A 19,263-nucleotide genomic window follows, 5' to 3' on the forward strand; every position below is an offset into this window, starting at 1 on the left:
AATCAAATAAAATAAGTGAATCTAAATTTTATTATAAGTTTGTGCTTTAGCCGCCACACCCCCCCCCCAAAAAAAAAAAAAACAAAGAAAGAAAGAAACCCAGCATACAACTATACGAGCCAACACTAGAAAGTTTTAGGAATGAATTCGATGTTCGGCCCTTTCTCCAACAATACTTTCGCACATGACACCCATTTCCTATGCCTTAAATTCATAAGACTAAATTTTGATATTTTCCCTAAATTTAAAGCATGATTTATTTAAATCTACAGGAACACTAACTGATATCAAGTCTCGTGCTTTATTTCAAAATGGACAGCGAACCATAAGGTACCATTGCTTGAATAACCCGAAAAAAAAATCGCAGGTCAAAAAGGAAGGAAAGAAAAAAAAAACCAAAGAGAAGCAAACTAATTTTTATATCGACATATAATGATATAAATTTTATGGTCACTGTTTATAAATAAATAATTTAATTAACTCAATACTTCATTACAAAATATGGATCCCAGGTCTAATTATAAGATTGACGAATAATAACTTTGAAGAAATACAAATATACACTACCAATGGCATTAGCTATTAAAGTATATATGTACAAATAACACAATCAATACAGCCAATACATTAATCGCTCAGGGCTATTATCCATACACAAATACTCTCACCACCTTAACCAATTCAAGCACAACATTTTACAGCTTGAAGTTGATTCACCGCCTTGCTAAACAGCATACAAGTCAATATTCATCATTGGATACTTAAATACATACAGAGCATCCTTCAAGGCTCAAGTAAGAAACCAAAAGCTCAACTCAAGAGGTTCAGAAAGAAGCTCGATCCTCCTCAGTGGAAAGGCAAGATATCAGAAGCAACTTGTTTAGTTGGTTTTGGGGAGCTCCGGATCATATTCGTTTGTTTGATCCAAAACAATTGTTGACTAGGTCTCAAGAAGGAAGACGCTAAATTGTACAACACAAGCAGCAATTGCACCGATAATGGATCCGAGACCAACTCCAGCAAATTGAAGAATGGACTCAGGATGATTCTCAACATTCAATGATGAACAGAGCTGTCATTAGGAAACAAAATACGATAAGACAGTGGAAGATATACGAGCAACCCTTTGTACAATAATATGCACAAGTCTAGCGGAAATACAAAGGCAAGTTGCCAGTAAAGCATTCCACCAAAGATGAGTTAAAGTAGAAAGACACATTGTCCACGTTTAAATATGGATGAAAGCGATTTCAAGCAAGAGAGATACACAGAGAATCCTCAACTTGATATATTTTATAACACATTATTTAAGTCATCCAGAAATTCATGCTTCCCTCATACAAAAGTAGTAGGCCTCATTCACTTATGTCAAGGAAAGTTGCTTCCTACCACATAACAAAAAAAAATGTATTGTCAATTTTGCCCTTCTTGCCTTGATATAAAATATTTTAATTTTAAAATTCTTAAAAATAAATGTCATTTTATATAAATATTTAAATGCCATTTCTCTTGAAAATATTAATATGTATGTCATTCGGCCACTTTGACTCTTAATGTTCTTTCTTGGTTATTCTACACCAAACTTCCAATGCAAATAATAACAATAATAATAATAATAATAATAATAATAATAATAATATCTTCCTATTTACCGAACACATTTTTAACCCAAAAATCACATTTACATTTCCCTAATTTTCTTTTAAATAGAAACTCCATCCTACAAAGCATGGCTTTTATCTCTTTCATTTTCCTACTTTTCTCGTCTCCCGCATGCATAATTAACTTCCTACAAGAATAAGAATGACACTGGACTTGGACCCTACTCAAGACTTCCGCACCACATGCATATAATAAAGATCAAAATTCACTTTTCAAGCATGTCAGCTATATTTTCTCTCCCCTGAAAGTAAGTCAGTCAGTCAGTCATGGCATTCTTAATGCAAATGCAAATACAGGTGCTATGTGTAAGAAACTGAGAGCAGCAAAATCAGTTAATATGGAATAATTATTACCCTGGTGTCTCATACTTTACGATGACTGGCTAAATTCATCCCCTTCTGGCAGGTATAAAAGGAGATGCAGGGCCAGAGAATGTGGAAAGTGGCCTTTGGACGAATTGATGGTTTAAAAGCTGAGCAGCGGTGGGACGATCATCAGGATTGACTTGAAGGCACTGCAGGATAAAATCTTGTGCATCTCTTGAAAGAGAGTCAGGAACAAGAGGACGCTCACCCTTTCCGATTCTAAACAAAGCCTGCATCTGTTCTCAGAAGAAAAGATTCATGATCTCAAAACCACGCAATTTCTCAGTTATTAATATAATAAGAATTAAATATTCATTTATTGATGTAACCATATGAGACGATGCAATTATACTCGTCAGTAGTAGAGATTAGCAGCGTGAGTTATAGTTGGGCGCTGGGGTAGTTAGTCATTATGGCAAGCCTTGGCATTATATAAGGGACCCGAGCATGAATATAAAAGTGCAAACTGAATAAAAGGAACCATTCAACAGGGAATTATGCACCAAATGCTATCAGAGCTGGTGTGATCCCATGGCATGGAACTTCTGGAGAAGTTCAAAATGATAGCACAAGAAATGTTCGTGGACATGAGTAAAAACACCATGAAGGACCAACTAGAGAAAGAATAAGCCCAGTCGTATTCATGATATTGAGGGGGGGGGGGGAACATGAGCCCAGTCACAGCTGCTCCAATGCCAACTAAAAGAAAGAGAAAAATAAAGGGGATCTGAAAATGAACATTTGTGGGCTTATTATGCATAGTCCGGGCTGCTATCCAACAACACTTTCAGCTTTTGATACTTATCCTTGAGGACAAGGATGTTTTATAGGGAAAAAGTGTTGTTAACATATAATTATAATAGTCAGCAAAAGAGATTTTGTTATAGGTTATAGTAGTGAGTTGGGATAATTAGCGTCATTATGGGAAGCCCTTATATATTGGGACTCATGAATGGATGTAAATGTTGAATTGAAAAAACAGAGTCATTGGACTTGGAATTATGCACCACTAAACCAGTAATGAACCTACATTTCTACCAAATGTGAAAGTGAAGCAACAAAATATCATCGATAAATTACAGAATTTATGAAATAAATACGAGTAACATTAGCTACCAAATCGACATTCAATTGCAAAAGTGAACTTTTTTCTTCTTGTTAAATTGCAGAAGTGAACTTTGGCAAAGATAACTTAAACGATAGTTAGTTGAGATTTAATTAAAATCACTACTGAAATTGTAGAATAAGAACAGCATTTGAGGCCAAAGTAACAAGCAGGAAACATGAGTACGTGTTGAAAAGTCGGGGATTCTATAAACATTCTTGGTACGAGCTGCTAATAGTAATGGAAATGAAAGTGACAATAAATGACATACACATTCCAAATGAGAGTACGGAATTTGGCCTGTTAACATCTCCAACACAGTGCACCCTAGACTCCATATATCAGCCGGAAGTCCATAACCTTGATTTTTTCCTTTCACAACCTGCATATTGCAACTTAATAAATAACAGCAAAGCTTTAAAAAAATTAAATAAAACCTAACATTCCAAAAGGAGAAACATCTGCCATATTCAAGGATTACAATTTCCCATGAAAAGCAGAAAAGGAATGTTTCTTTTTATTCATGAAAACTCAGTGAATTTTGGTTAACAAATATTCAGCACTAATGTAACCCAGAAGGCAGAAAGAATGCGGCATTACTACACAAGTTTTATTATTTTATATCATTGATAAAATCTTAAGGTGAATGCACTAGATTTAGGTGAAGAGGTCAAAATGAAATGCATGGCAAAGGTTGATCAGGAAGAAAATCATGTCATTTAAGTTATTCAGTTCACTTTGACAAAGTTATTAAGCTACTTAATTGACCTCAGCGAACTTTAACAGATCATAAAAGTATGCTTTATTGCTTTTTCTATAAAAGTATAATTATTCACTTTATTTAGGTAAGTTATAGAAGTCCCACATCAATTCCATCACAAGATAAACAACCTTAATACCATTATAAATAGATGTAACAAAATCCTCTCTTTGTCAAGGATTTCCAAAATATTCTACCTCTCTCCTATTCTTTACTGTTTTAAATTACAAATTGATGCCCATGCAACATTATGAAGTTTCTTGGATTCAGCTTGTCTAGTCATGTGAAACAACAACAACAACAACAACAACAAGCCTTTATCCCACTAGGTGAGGTCGGCTACATGGATTGCAAGACGCCATTGTGCTCTATCATTTATCAAGCTTTTAAAAATATTATTAATTAAGAGATTGCGTTCAACAACTTCCAAGAGTGTTCTCTTAAACCTACCTCTACCTCTCTTAATCGCACTCAAAGTTATATGTTCCACTCTTCTCACTGGTGCCTCCTTTGGTCTTTTTTGTACATGTCCAAACCATCTCAACTGATTTTCTACCATTTTTTCCTCAATAGGTGCCACCCTCACTTTTTCACGTACGTGCTCATTTCGAATTTTATCTTTACATGTATGTACGTACATCCATCGTAACATTCTCATCTCTGCTACTCCAACTTTATGCTCTTACTGTCACGTTAGAGCCCAGCATTCACTACTATATAACATTGCCGGTTTGATAACAGTGCGATAAAACTTTCCTTTAAGTTTATTAGGCACCTTACAGTCGCAAATAACTCCTTTAGCTTTTCTCCAATTAAACCACCCAGCTTGAATTCTATGTGAAATATCTCCACTGATTTCGCCATCATTTTGAATAATGGCTCCCAAATATCTAAACTTTTCCACTTGAGGTATAATTTGATCTCTCAATTTTACTTCCAAATTATTGTCGAATAGCCCTTTATCAAATTTACAATATAAATATTCCGTCTTACTTCTACTCAGACGAAAATCTTTCAACTCCAATGTCCTCCTTCATAACTCAAGTTTGCAATTAACCTTTTCTCTTATCTCTGCTATAAGAACTATATCATCCGCGAAAAACATACATTTCGGGATTTCCCCTTGAATATGTTCCGTCAAAACATTTAAGATCAAGTTGAACAAATAAGGACTCAGAGATGATCCCTGATGTAGTCCAATCTTTATAGGAAAATCCTTTGTTTGACCATTAGGCGTTTTTATACTAGTTTTTACCCCCTCATACATATCTTGTATGGCTTTAATATAAGCAATCCGTACTCCCTTTTTCTCCAACGCTTTCCAAAGCACTTCTCTTGATATACGGTCATAAGCTTTTTTCAAATCAATAAAAACCATGTGTAGATCTTTATCTTTACAACGATACTTTTCCATTAATCCCCTTAGGAGATAAATCGCCTCTGTAGTTGATTTACCTGGCATAAAAACAAACTGATTCTCAGAAATACTTGTCTCCAATCTCAACCTGTGCTCAATTACTTTCTCCCACAATTTCATTGTGTGGCTCATGAGTTTAATCCCTCTATAGTTAGTACAATTCTGAATATCTCCTTTATTTTTATAAATAGGAATTAATGTACTTCTCCTCCACTCATCAAGCATTTTCTTGGACCGTAAAACCACATTAAATAACTTAGTTAACCATCTCACCCCTTCTTCACCTAAACATTTCCACGCTTCAATAGATATACAATCAGGTTCGTTGGCTCTACCATTTGCCATTTTCTTAAGAGCTTCTTTTACCTCCTTATCACGTATTATTCGATAGAATGACAAATTTTGTTCTCCTTTACCAGTTACTAAATCCTCCAAGTTACTAGATGAACCCCCTCCATCATTGAAAAGTTTAGAAAAGTAAATCTCCCATCTATTTTTAATTTCATCATCTGTAACTAAAATTCTTCCCTCTTCATCCTTAACACACCTTACCTGTTCTAGATCTCTTAATTTTCTTTCCCTACTCTTGGCAATCTTATAAATATTTCGCTCTCCTTCCTTCGTCTCAAGGCTCTTATAAAATTCTTCAAAAGCTTTAGAACGAGCTTCACCCACAACTCTCTTAGTTTCCTTCTTAGCCATACGGTACCTCTCCTAATTTTTCTCATTGTTACACAAATATATGGCTTTAAAACAGTTCTTATACTTGATTTTGTCCTGTACACTATTATTCCACCACCAAGACTCCTTATCTCTCGGACCAGAACCTTTTGATTCTCCCAAAACTACTTTTGCAACCTCCCGTATCTTTTTAGCCATATCCTCCTATATGATGTTAGCACTTCCCTGAGATTCCCAAATTCTTTTATCCAAAAGATTTCGCTTGAAAATATCTTACTTCTCACCTTTTAATCGCCACCACCTAATCCTTGGTGCTACTACTTGTCAACGTTTTTGGATTTTACTCATAATACACACATCAAGGACTAGGGCTCTATGTTGTGTCGTTACAACATCTCCGGGGATCACCTTGCAATTTTTACAAAGTCTTCTATCTGTGTTTCTAACCAAAAGAAAATCAATCTGTGACCTTGAGGCTCCACTTTTGTAAATGATGAGATGCTCATCTCTCTTCTTGAAACAAGTGTTTGCAATCTTAAAATCATACGCCAATGAAAAATCAAGAAGAGTTTGTCCTTCATTGTTTAGCTTTCCAAAACCAAAACCACCATGCACCCTCGCATACTGACCAGCTTACCTCCCGACATGCCCATTAAAGTCTCCTCCAATAAAAATCTTTTCACTGTGGTATGTGTCGAATCAACCCCTCCAGATCCTCCTAAAATAATTCCTTAAGAGTGGCTTCTGTCCCGACTTGCGGCGCAAAAGGGATAGATATCCTTAGCTTCTTCTCTAGTCATGTGAAAAGTCCAAGAAAAATTATGAAGTAATCAAGTGCTTGTACTCAGTTTATTAATTTATTATATCTACAATACTAATGGAATACAGGATTAACTAGATCATTTTATTTTATTTTATTTAAAATTTGGGATTTCTTGTTTATTCAGAATTATCTCTTAGATTTGATTTGGATTAGGGTTTAGATTAATTTGGATTATCTTCTTTAGTTGAGATTACCAACAAATTCACAGGTAAGCAAAGTAAACACTTAGACCAATAATATGATATGTGCATAAAACTTAATAGCTGTATGACAATTTACCTTTTTTTTTTTAATATCCACTCCATGCCCAAAGAAAAGGATAAAATCGTTCAACTAAGAAACATGTATAAGAGATCCTGGATACGGATGAGTGTTTAAGAAACTAATTTGAAATAAGAATCATGTGCACTTATGACTCTATAAATAAAGTTCAAGCCAATATTAGCCAATAATTCCATTCTGAAGAGAAGAATGAAAGCACACCTCAGGTGCCATCCAGAATGCTGTCCCCTTGCACGACTTGATATCATTCAATTTGGTTGCCTGGAAAACACAACTCGCAGTAAGCAATATTGTAAAAAAGGAGAGAGAAAAAGATTGAAGAATATACAGGGTTCTATTATCTTTAATTAGATAAAAAGATTGAAGAATATACAGGGATCTATTATCTTTAATTGAAATAGAAGTACTACATGTGGAAAAGAGCGTTGAAAGAGTTAAATAAACTGAGGACAGGTAAAACCTTTGCCAATCCAAAATCTGCAAGCTTGACAGATCCATTTGCATCCACCAATATATTTGCACATTTAATATCCCTTAAATATATTAAGAAAAAGAAGTATATTAGTTACAAAGACAGCATGAATATTACATAAATAATACAGAAATGCAGGGAAATAACAGAGAAATCATGAGCTAAACTCAAGAGCATACTCCATTCATTTCAAAGTTATGTATATTTGATGGACCCAAAATTATTGGGCCCATGGTACTGAAAACCTCTAACAGAAGAAAGGAAGTAGAAAAGAAGGGACATAAGCATGAGGGGAGTAACTATTAGACGTCAGAGGTTGGAACTTATTCTAGAAGAGCCAAGCAAATAGCCTAACCATGCATGCTTAGTAGGAAGGGTTTAAGTTAGCAGATGGACAAAGTTTGATGGAGGGGGGTATTGTAAGGGGTCTGTGAAAGGTGAGTCAAGGGAGATTTTGGCTCTTGGTGGAGAACCTCTGACCTCCCGTAAGTTGATACCATAAATGTAACATCCAACTCTTTAAGAACCAATTTAGTCTAATAATTAATCACCTACTAGGCTATAAATTAATAAAGAAACTTATCATGAATTGTTCACAAATCAACTCATAACTAACTAAAACATCTATACTTAATAACATAATTCTTAATAAACAAATCAAATCTTTACATACCCTATATAAAATATCATGAGAGAAAGTTATGTTTATCCATAGGCTTACATTATAAGCCCATGCTTACGCTAAGCTACACATGATAACCACATTTCAAAGTTTCACATACCTGATATGCATACACATTAGTTTCTTTTTGTTTACTTTTCTTTTTTATTGTTTATATCCATGTGAGATTCAACAAAGTTTTACATTACCTGTTAAGGGTCTAACACAATCCTCCTCCTTTATCCAGATTTGGGACTGGCTATAAAATATAAGCGGAGTTTGAGCAGTGAATGTTTTATCAAATTGCTATAAGACCAGTAATTTTACATGGCAGTGAATGTTAGGCTTTGAGAGGATAACAAGAGTATAAAGTTGGAGTAACAGAGATGAGAACGTCGAGATGGATGTGTGGATATATACGTAAAGACAAAATTCAAAATGAGTGAATACAGGAAAAAGTGCGCGCGGCACCTATTGAAGAAAAAATAGTAGAAAATCATTTGAAATGATTCGACCATATACAAAAAAGATCACGGGAGACACTTGTGAAACAAGTGAAACAAATGACTTTGATCCCTATCAAGAAAGGTAGAGGAAGACTGAAGAGAACACTTTTGAAAGTTGTTGAGCGAGACCTTTTAATTAACAATATTTCTAAAAACTTAATAAATGATAGAACACAATGGTATCATATAATTCATATAGTCGACCCCACCTAATGGGATAAGGCTTGTTGTTGTTGCTATTGTTGTACTTTTCTTTTTTAACTTGAATCTTTCAATTCCTATTTGTTTCTGTATTCTGGTATAGGAATTACAGCTTCTTTATAGATAATTAAATCACACATTTTGGAAGGTTCCATCAACGTTACAAAAGAAACAATTCATTAATACCTGTGAATCACATTTCGATCATGAAGATACTTTAAACCATGTAGAATCTGTCTCGTGTAGGCAGATACTTGGGAGTCTCGAAGATTGTACCGCCGATAAAGGTTTGCAAGGGAACCTTTAGTCACAAGCTCAAGAAAGATATACAGCTTTGATTGATCCTGCAATACACAAGAAGCTGAATGTAGAGTGCAAACTACGGTTCCACAATTTGTAACTGATAGGATCATTAACATGTGACAAGCTTTAGAATGCCACAAATCATCTATTGAGAGAATAGTAAAGCATATAGCCCCTCAATTATAGTGGACAAAATCTGAGACCGGACAAAGTGATTAATGCAGCAGCACAATTGAAACTAATTGATGGGATCATTAGCATGTGTCATGTTTGGCAATGCAACAAATCCTCAATTGCTACAACTTGTCTTTGATATAAAAACAAATCTCTTGAAACTAATGTTATTTTTACAAGATGGCATAACAGCACAGCAAAATGGTAATACTGTAATACCTCAAAAGCTAAAACTACAGTGGCATTTGATTGACTTGGAATGATATTTTTTATGTCACATTGTATTGCATTCAGCTACGCATCATCCGATTAATTGTAATCGCACATAAAATAGAAGGGCTTCAAATGTAGCAAAGTCAAACCAAGCATCATATAAATTTTACTCAATACAGCAGAACTACTCAAATTTCGTCACACACTAAGGTCTCTTAGATTTGAAAATATAGATTCCTTTCTCCCACTAAAGCACAACCCACTTCTTCAACTCAATAAATAAATAAAAATCCAGTAAGTGTTTGAGATGCACAAAACAAACCATGACCTTAACATACTCTATAAAAGCAATATAACAATGGTAAACAGCAAGAATAATATCAAATAGTATGACATAAAAGGGAATGGAAGAACAGAAAAGGAAGAAATTACCATTTCTGTGCCATAGTATTGAACTATATTCTCATGTTCAAACTGACTCAAAAGAGCAATTTCCTGAGACAGGGGGGGAGAGAGAGGAGGTGAAAGCAAAATATGAGAAGAATTTGCAGGAGAAATACCAAGGACACAGTAAATGGAGATTGTCTTACAAGGAAGAATGATATTTAGGCAAGAAATTTTTTCTTTTTCTTCAAACAAAAAAAAGAACTCATTTACAAAAGATATCAAGTAATTAAAAGAGAAAATTGAGCTTCACTAACCTGCTCCAGGCAACAGACACTTTGCCTTCCCTGGTCATCTTGATCAAGCAGTGAAACTTCCTTTACAGCAAAAAAGAATCCATCTCTACAATCATAATCAAAAGATACCAAAAAAGAATTTGTAGTTAGCCTAAAAGTAAAATGAAATTGACCGCTCAATTACAGCCACAACGACAGACCACACGCAGACACAGTGAAACTTTGTTTATCTGTAGCTTTGCTCTTGAGCCAAGCCAAGCCACACATCACCAAGGAAGAAGGATGCCAACTAAAAACATTGCATTTAAGACAACTTTAATTTGAAAAAAATCAGCCATTATATAGCAGTTATAAGATCCAGGCCCATGCAAAATAGCTCATTTACGTTTTTTTTTTTTTTAATTTCCAACAGGTCACAATTACTGTTTTAAATTGATCTATGTTCCCAACTTAAGTAAGAAAATGGACAACCTTAATTTCAGCGTAGAATAAAGGGGGAAACAATAATTCTCTAATAATGCTTATAAGCATTTCCTAATCATGATCTGCACTATAACAATTAGTCGAATAACGTTTCTGAAAGACCAAATCGAATTTTATCAATACTATCAAAAATTATTGGAGCTCCATAAACAGGCTTCACATGAGAAGGGAGACTAGGAGGCAAAGAGCCATTGGCAGCATGGGGAACCGAGAAAACTTAAAGTGCAAAACATAAAAGCCATTGTAACGTTTGAAGCTAGGGTTATCAACTTCCAACATATGGATGAGGCATGACACAAATGCAAACACTTATGATTAAAAAATGCACTCTCAAGAGCATCCACGAAACAGACAATGCCCAAGTAATGAGTAGAGCAGTAGTCAAGTAAAGCATTGGTCCAAAAGAAAGCTATTAAGACAAGCTTATTTCATTTCTTATATAATGAACAAGTAATAATGAGATTTAGAAATATAGATATCATTTATCCACAAGGTTGTGGCCCATAACCAGGTTTAAGGACAATACTTAAATGTACTCTCTCAAGACGTTTGTTATCAAATTGTTCAATTAAATTATAGATGCCTACTATGTCGAAGAAAAATTATAGATGCCTGCTACGTTTTTTGGATGACCCTATAATGTGAAGTTCAAAGATTCTGTCCAGATGTTATGGTTCAACTGAAGACACTCAAAGAAACTGCAAGTTTTTCTGTAAACTGTATTCTCCATTACCTTCATCAACAGGAAGACAAGGTTACAGACAACAACAATAAAGAACGAATATAACAGCCATTTTTTATGCCGGGGGGGCCACTAAATGGCTGTTATAACGAACATGGGGATTGAGAAGGTGAACAAGGTTTGAACACTTACTCAGAAATTCCTTCATAGACTGATCCGAACGAACCACGTCCCAAAAGCTCACCCTTTTCCCAGTTCGTAATTCTGCGCCTGAATCTTCCGTTGGGAGATATATTATTCGATGGAGGATCCGTGAAACTGCTAGAAGAATCATCTTCGTTTGACGTGGTGAATGAACACGATGCGGATAACTGAGCAACGATCTCCGCAATCCTTGCTGCATTAACATCCTCTTCTCCTCTCGGACTTACCTTGCCTTCAACTACCGGTTCTTCTTTTTCCTCTTTATTTACTTCTCCTCGCCCCGCTTCCCTGCGTATTACTTCATTATTATCGGAAAAGTTCAACTCCCCGTCATTTCCTGAAGGTTGTCTTTCATCTTGCGGAGCTAAATCCCTTAAAATATCCCAAGTAGAGCAAGTGTTATCAATAACCGGTAGCCTCGCTCCAGGCGGTGGGTTTAACATCGGCGGACGGATTCCTTTTATACCTACTCCGACACTGGTTCCACAAACACCATCACCAGCAATGCAGCACCCACTAGTCTCAGCAGGCTCGCCTTGAGTTGACTCAGCTATACATCTACCCGTAACCCTTTCTTCGAGTTTGTAACCTAATTTACCCACTACTGGACTCTCGTCCTGTAATTCCTCGTTCTCCTGACCATCTAGCTCGTCCGCCTTCGAACTTAGCGTAATATCCGAAGACGAGCTAATTTTCATAGCCTCCCAAGCCGCCGCAGGAATGGCGAAGTCTTCAGGTCCTGAAAGCCCCAAATCTCTGCATATGCGATCAACCTCACCCTCACCTCCCGCGATTCGGAAGCTGGTTCGATCACAGAACTCCGTTGATCGTGTGTAGAGGGATCCACAGGAGTTGTCTAGAGACGACGAAGATGACCCAGCATCATACTCAGCGTACTTGACGGCATTGCGGCGATCGAGCCGGGGTTTTCTTCGGGCTTTATTCGAGTCCATGCCCTTGTTTTGCTTTCTGAGACCCAAAAACCGAGGTAGATGATGCATAGAGAACCAATTCCATCTAAAAGCATGGCATGGGTTTTGATCAGGAATTGAGTTCAGGATCTTTTGGAAATTGTGTGACCATATGATTCTTCTTCTGAGAAAATTGAAGAAATCTGAACTCGTGCTTCCCAGGCTGCTAAGAGAAAAATGGCTGTTAAGGCTTCGTCGGAGGGCGATGAGGGGTAAAAGCTCACCATAGACAACCCCAGCCGACACAGGGATGCTATGTGAAGTGAAAACGAAAAGTGAGCTGAAGATGGACCAACCGGTGAACGCCATCGCCAAAAAAAAAAAACAAAAAACAAAAATGGGTAAAACGCGGCACCACGTCGACCTATTCGGATTGCGCACGGGGCTTTTCTTGTCCACCTGGATTAAAATAGCCGCATCTAGTTCGCATATGCATTAAGTTAATCACATACTTTCCTTCTCCAACCTTCAATAAAAAAAAAAAGTAAATGAGAGGACCTATAATAAAAATTTAGTGAGATAATTTATTCATAAAATTTAAAAAATATTCTCTCTTAACGTCATAAATAAAATCAAAGGGAGTATGCTCAAAAATCAAACTTGTAAATTATAAATTATTTACAAGTAAATACATTGAATTTTTAAAATTATTCTGCATGGTCAGAGTCTTTCTCTGAAAATAAATGTGATGATTTTGATGCACATGAAACAAACAATTTAATTGTATTGGTTTTTTGAAATATTTATTTCATTAGTGTTAATATTAATTTTTCATGTACTAAATTAGTCCCATTCATGCTCATAAGATTACGCATGTATCCAAAAAATGCTCACACAACGCACAAAACTACCAAACTATTACAGTGCGTGGGCTGACATTCTATTTTCAGTGAAGTCCCTTGAGATTAAAACAAGATTTTCCTAATTTAAGAATCTGAAAAAAAATTAAGATCATTATGAAGTAATTGAGTGAAATTCTCCCTTGATATTTTAGGGGGAAGTCGTCCTATAAAAACTAAATCAAGTGACAAGCATATTTATATTTAAGGCATCTAATTTGTATAGGTTCCGATGTCATTATTATGAATTAAATACAAAACAACTAAAATGCTCCTTGAAGATTTTAAAGACGTGAAAAAAAGGATTGAAGGACTGCGAGAAAAATATTTACCTATAGTACTGCAAAGTGTGAAACGGGCAATACTGTAAACTCCTTTTTCCCCTCCCTAAAAGCTTCGAGGGACATTTTGTTATTTATAATTCAAAATAATCCTCAACAAGAGCCTCTTTATAAGAAATTGAGCACATCTTTAGTGACACATATGTTCATCGTGTGGTCTTTTATAGGTTATATTTTCACATTATAAATCACAGAGCTAGTGTCATGTGGTCGATGCACTTGCTTTCAGTCGGTTGGTGTTTCGTTTTCATACATAACCATTGTATGTGCTTACTAGTTAGTTATTGTCAAAGCTTTATAGGATTAGAGTCAGGTCCAAAAAAACCTAAAGGATTAGGAAATGAATAACTTCAAAGAATTTGCAACTTCATTTTCCACACTAAATTGATTAATTTGCCTACCAAAGTTGTTTGTTCGCATGTCTTTAATTGATTTTATTTTTAGTGTTGTTGTCATAGTAAATAAAGTTGTAAATTTCACATACTGAAGTTATTTATTTCTCATACTAAAGTAGTTAATTTACCTACCAGAATTATTTGTTTAAATAATTTAAATTGATTTTATTCTTAATGTTGTTAACATGACAAATGAAGATGCAAATTTTTCATACTATAATTGTTCATTTTCCATACTGAAATAGTTAATTTGCCTATTAGAGTTGTTTGTTCGCATGATTTCAATTGATTTTATTCGTAGTGCTGTTATCATGGTAAATGAAATTGCAAATATTTCATACTAAAGTTGTTTATTACCCTCCAACAATTGTTCATTGTCTAATTGCATAGGAACGCAATTTAAGATTTAATGATGATATTCTTACAAAATTTATAGACAATAGCAATCTAGAATAAATAAAGCTTCAACTCTTATATAAAATTAAATTACAAGTGACAATTATTCATCATAATTAAAAATTTTAAAATACAAAATCTCTAATTTCTTGAAGATTTGGATCCGTCGCAAGACGTCTTCGATTGTCATGGACATGAGAATAGAGAACATACACATAACATAAAACTCAAGGTGGCTGAATTGAATCTAAGTCAGATGAAACGTCAGAAAAGAAAAGGCTGTAAAATTAACAGAAAATGTCCAAACTAATGTAAGAAGTTGATGAAGGAGAAGCGCTAGGCTATAGACACAGAGGCCAAACTTCAAAACCAGGCCAAACTTCAAAACCAAGCATATAAAACTTAACGTAAAGAACTAGAGAAGGTGAGAAAGAATGAGGGTTTTATTAGTTTCATTCAAGTAATCTTGAGAAAGACTTAGATTGTTGTTAAGGCTTAGGTCAATGTAGTTGAACACTAAAGGAGGTTGATCTAAAGAATCTTTTCTCTTTCAATATGGACAATTGTGCCATTTTCCATTGAATTTTAATTTCAATTTAGTATCCCAAACTTGCAGCGAAATCTTTTCTCTTTCAATAGGGTTATCTTTATTATTATCTCTAATCAAGGGGTCCTCAGTGAAATTTTCCCATCTTAATATGGTATCAAAAGCCTAAGTTGATTTAGGCCTAACTAGTGCCAAGAGTTTCAATTCAAATAAGAAAGAACATTGGGTTGGTGATTCAAGAACCATTACGTGCTAAGAGGAGGGTTTCCTCTTTGCATCATAAATTCAAGACCTCGGCTCAAAAAACAAGACCTAGTCAAAGAATCAGACCTTACTACTCATTTACTGCTTGTTGCCTTAATCAAAAGATGTACTGTCATGCACTTGACTCATCATCTAAAGATAACTTTAATGGAAAATGATAAGAGAGAATCAATGTTCATGATGGCCAAAAATGTCTCTGATTTCATTGTTAAAGTCCTTATTGTCTCACATAAGCGCATGATACTAGACAGCTTTCTTGATCCCTTAATCATGAATGAAGAATTCGATAATGTCTGTTGATTTCCACCACCAAGAAGATGCGACGATGCCGTAGAAAATTTATGGTACAAGATAAAGAAGATGCAAAGGAAAAAGGAGATTTAATCACCGATGGAAAACTTCCCTACAAAAATGGTGAAGTTCTTGAAGCCAAACAAGGCCATTATTGTCCATTCTCTCTTTATAGTTAGTTGTGAGGATTCACATCTTTGTTGCCGCGCTCTATAGCAAACCTCACAGAAAGTGGAGGCAAATTGATCGGGCTAAAGGACTTCATCGAGGTATATCAACCATCTAATGGAGCCAAGATCATACGACAATGAGTCTTCTTAGTCAGTTAGACTTTTATTGGTATTCTCTCCTCCATCGATCTTCCTAATGATTGTTTTCTTCATGCCTTTATTTTACTATATGGTTTTGTCTTGTTCAATATTTGAAAATAGCAAGTATACTATAAAGTTAGAGTTGGACTCTATCTTGGAAAAAAAAAAGGCAAGGGTTTTAAAAGAGGAGCTTGAAAAGGTTATGTCCACTTGTAAAAAATGGTGTAAAAATCTTGGAACTTTTAAAGCTATCAGTGCTTTCATGGATTTAATGAATTTGGTTGCTTAAAGTCATAAAAGAGATGTTTAAAGTAAAGTTTTAGGCATGAGTTCAAGTTCTTTTTCATAAGATAGTGTAGACGTACTACGTGCAAGAATCAAAGCAAAGAAGAATGTAATGTAAGGATTATTGTGACAATATGATTTTTTTTTATATGCACGGTGGATTGGGACAAAAGATGAGAACCATATGAATTTCCTAAGGAATTGTATAAGGGACAACCTGCTGAATATGACTTTAAAGGCATTGCATGTAATATCAGCTAATTTTCTCCTTATTATTAACCATAATACCGTACATTATCAATGTAATCAGGGACTAAGTACCCTAGTCACCTTACCATGGTAAATTAAAAGATTTAACAATTATTAAAAAGAGCTAACCATAATAGAAAATAGAAAAGGAAAAGACTAAGGTTAAAGTTTTACTATGGTTGATAAAATTAAACTTACATATATAAATCAATATAAAGCCTGTGTGTGTGCTTTACTGTAAGATCTATCTTACTAATCTCTAATTAACTCCAAAATCAAAGTAATCAAGGGCTAAGCCATATGGATTACCAAGTTTATAAACTTTACAATAATGGAATTTCAAGTTTTCAAATTTTTCAAAATACTTAAATATATTTGTACAAATAAAAAATAGAGTAGAAAATGTATGCAAAAGCATAGGATACTATTTTATATCAAGTATTTGCATTTTAGTTAGAAAACAGCAAAACAGTACATAAAAACAGAGTTGCACTACTGCTTGTGGTGTGTGTGCTGCAACACATTTGCCTCTATACCATGCATCACGGCATAAGTTTCATACGTCTCGGTACATTGCACAATTTGACAGCATTGTTACTGTCTTGTGATAACAACTGAGGCAAACTTTCGACACACCTAATTAAAGCAATCTATGTATATATAGAGAGCTTCCTCTTAGCTTTAGTTAACGACATTGGTTTCACAATTAAATTATTTCTTAGTAAAAAATTAGACACAATTTTCTTAACTCACTTTTTTTTACATCTCACACAACTTAGGTGCCTAAATCTTACTCTTAATGCCAAAAGCCTAATTTACACCTTAGACCAAACTCAATAGGCTGTAATGGAGATGCAATACACCATATCACAAATTCAATACATTAAATATATTTTCAATACTCAACCCCTTAATTACAAAAATAAAAGGGGGAGCCTCAAATTTACAATCATTATAATCATTCTACAATAATCATATTTTTCTTACTCTTAAATTGCACTAGTATTTTGACCCTTTTTAGATCTCACAATTTATACATAAACACAACCTAGGGCCTAAAATACATGGTTTAATATTAACTGACACATAATGCAAGTACGCACATAGAAAATTTCTAGTTGGCAATATCATCAATAATTATACACATACACAACTCAAAATAAAAGAGGCTTATCTTTAGGATCAAAATCCCAAGCCTCAATTTGTTTCCCTCCATCTTGTCCTAATGAGTTAGCTTTTGTAATATTGAAGAAAAAGGGGCGAGTATAACCACTCAATAACCAAGGTCTATTTAACTTATACTAATATATGTTAATCAATTTAAATGCAAGAGGCAATCAATCATTTCACACATGTCTTTCTCATTCAATTTCATTTTCAAAAGTTATAATGTCATTTTCTCAATAGATGGTAACATAAATTTCATAATGATGATATTAAAATCATATTATCACATATTCTCAATACAGGGACATAATATAGACAATCAATTGCCCTTTTATCATAATATGCATGATCACACCACTATTATATCCTCCCCACACTCTTGATATAAAACTATGAGCTATAACACACTAGGATCGTCTATAAGATGAAACTACCCTAACCATTCACACGTGAGGGGCTACCCAGCCAAGATTACCTAACTCACTTGTAGGACATGATTTCCCCCCAAATCTCACATTGTAGGTGTCGTTTTTCCTAAACTAGCTTCCTCATTGAACAAATAAAAATTAGAGTAAGTTTGAGTTCCTGATTACATAATGGGGTGGTCCCTCATCGAACAAGTAAAACGATAAATATAAATAAATCTAGAAAAACCATCGAGCTCTAATAGTAACCGTACCACATAGAATTTAAACTTACTATTGCTTTTCCTTGACAAACTCCTGTAACATCCTATAAATTTAAACCCAATTAACCAAATTCAAGCCTAAAATAGAGTCAAGTTACCCAAATATCAAAAGGCAAAAATCAAAAGGAAGTGTCTCTATGCCACATGCCATGGCATTTAACACATTTGCCACAACGCACCAATGGCAAACAATGGGGTGTGTGAGCCACGGTGTATGGTCAAAAATTTACAAAAATAAATATGCATTAGAGTTCAAAATTAGAAAAAGGAAGGAGAAAAATGAAGAGCATTTGCCAAGCTCTACTAAGGTTCAAGTTTGAGGATCCTTGGTGATGTTTTAGAGCTTTCAAATGCTAAGGGTAAGTCTCTTATGCTTTCTTCCTTCATTCCTTTGCTATTTTCATAAGGATTTGAGCTAGGGTTTGACTTTTAGTCCATATGAGTCATGTGCCTGAACTCATTAATTTAAATAAAGTTAATGAAAATTATTTAGGTTATTTAAACCTAATATTGATAATTTTATGAGTGTTTGGTTAGTGAGTGTCATTAATGTCTGAATTTTACATTAATGATGGTAATTAAAGGTGTTTTAAAGCTATTAATGATGGTTTAATTGCTCATTAATGATAATATGGGCTATAGGTACCTAGTAAACCTAATGAGTATGATGAAAAGTGAGAGATTGTATTTTATATGAGTTGAAAAGGTTTAATAAAGTGTTGAAATCATTTAAATAAGGATATTAATGATTATACTTGTGGTTAAATTATAGAGTAGCCAATTTGGCACCATTTAAGCTTAAGAGGAGTTTTGAAAGTTTGTGTTTTGAGGGGTGAATTTTTGAC

The 19,263-nt window shown here is 34.5% G+C and overlaps 1 protein-coding gene across 1 annotated transcript; it reads right to left on the bottom strand.

Moving 5' to 3' along the window:
• Positions 1-515: 515 nt before the first annotated feature.
• Positions 516-12,925, bottom strand: LOC129302896 (mitogen-activated protein kinase kinase kinase 1-like). The gene is made up of 9 exons (XM_054941797.1): positions 11,663-12,925; positions 10,327-10,411; positions 10,058-10,120; positions 9,122-9,279; positions 7,556-7,628; positions 7,297-7,356; positions 3,404-3,514; positions 2,016-2,263; positions 516-1,072 (listed from the first exon to the last, which is right to left on the bottom strand). Exons 1-8 carry the CDS (start codon positions 12,673-12,675, stop codon positions 2,051-2,053), a joined length of 1,776 nt encoding a protein of 591 aa, XP_054797772.1. The 5' UTR covers positions 12,676-12,925; the 3' UTR covers positions 516-1,072; positions 2,016-2,050.
• Positions 12,926-19,263: the final 6,338 nt, after the last annotated feature.

Source organism: Prosopis cineraria, unplaced genomic scaffold (assembly GCF_029017545.1).
Source record: "Prosopis cineraria cultivar Desert tree isolate PC_DT_omini unplaced genomic scaffold, ASM2901754v1 PC2, whole genome shotgun sequence".
NCBI lineage: Eukaryota > Viridiplantae > Streptophyta > Magnoliopsida > Fabales > Fabaceae > Prosopis > Prosopis cineraria.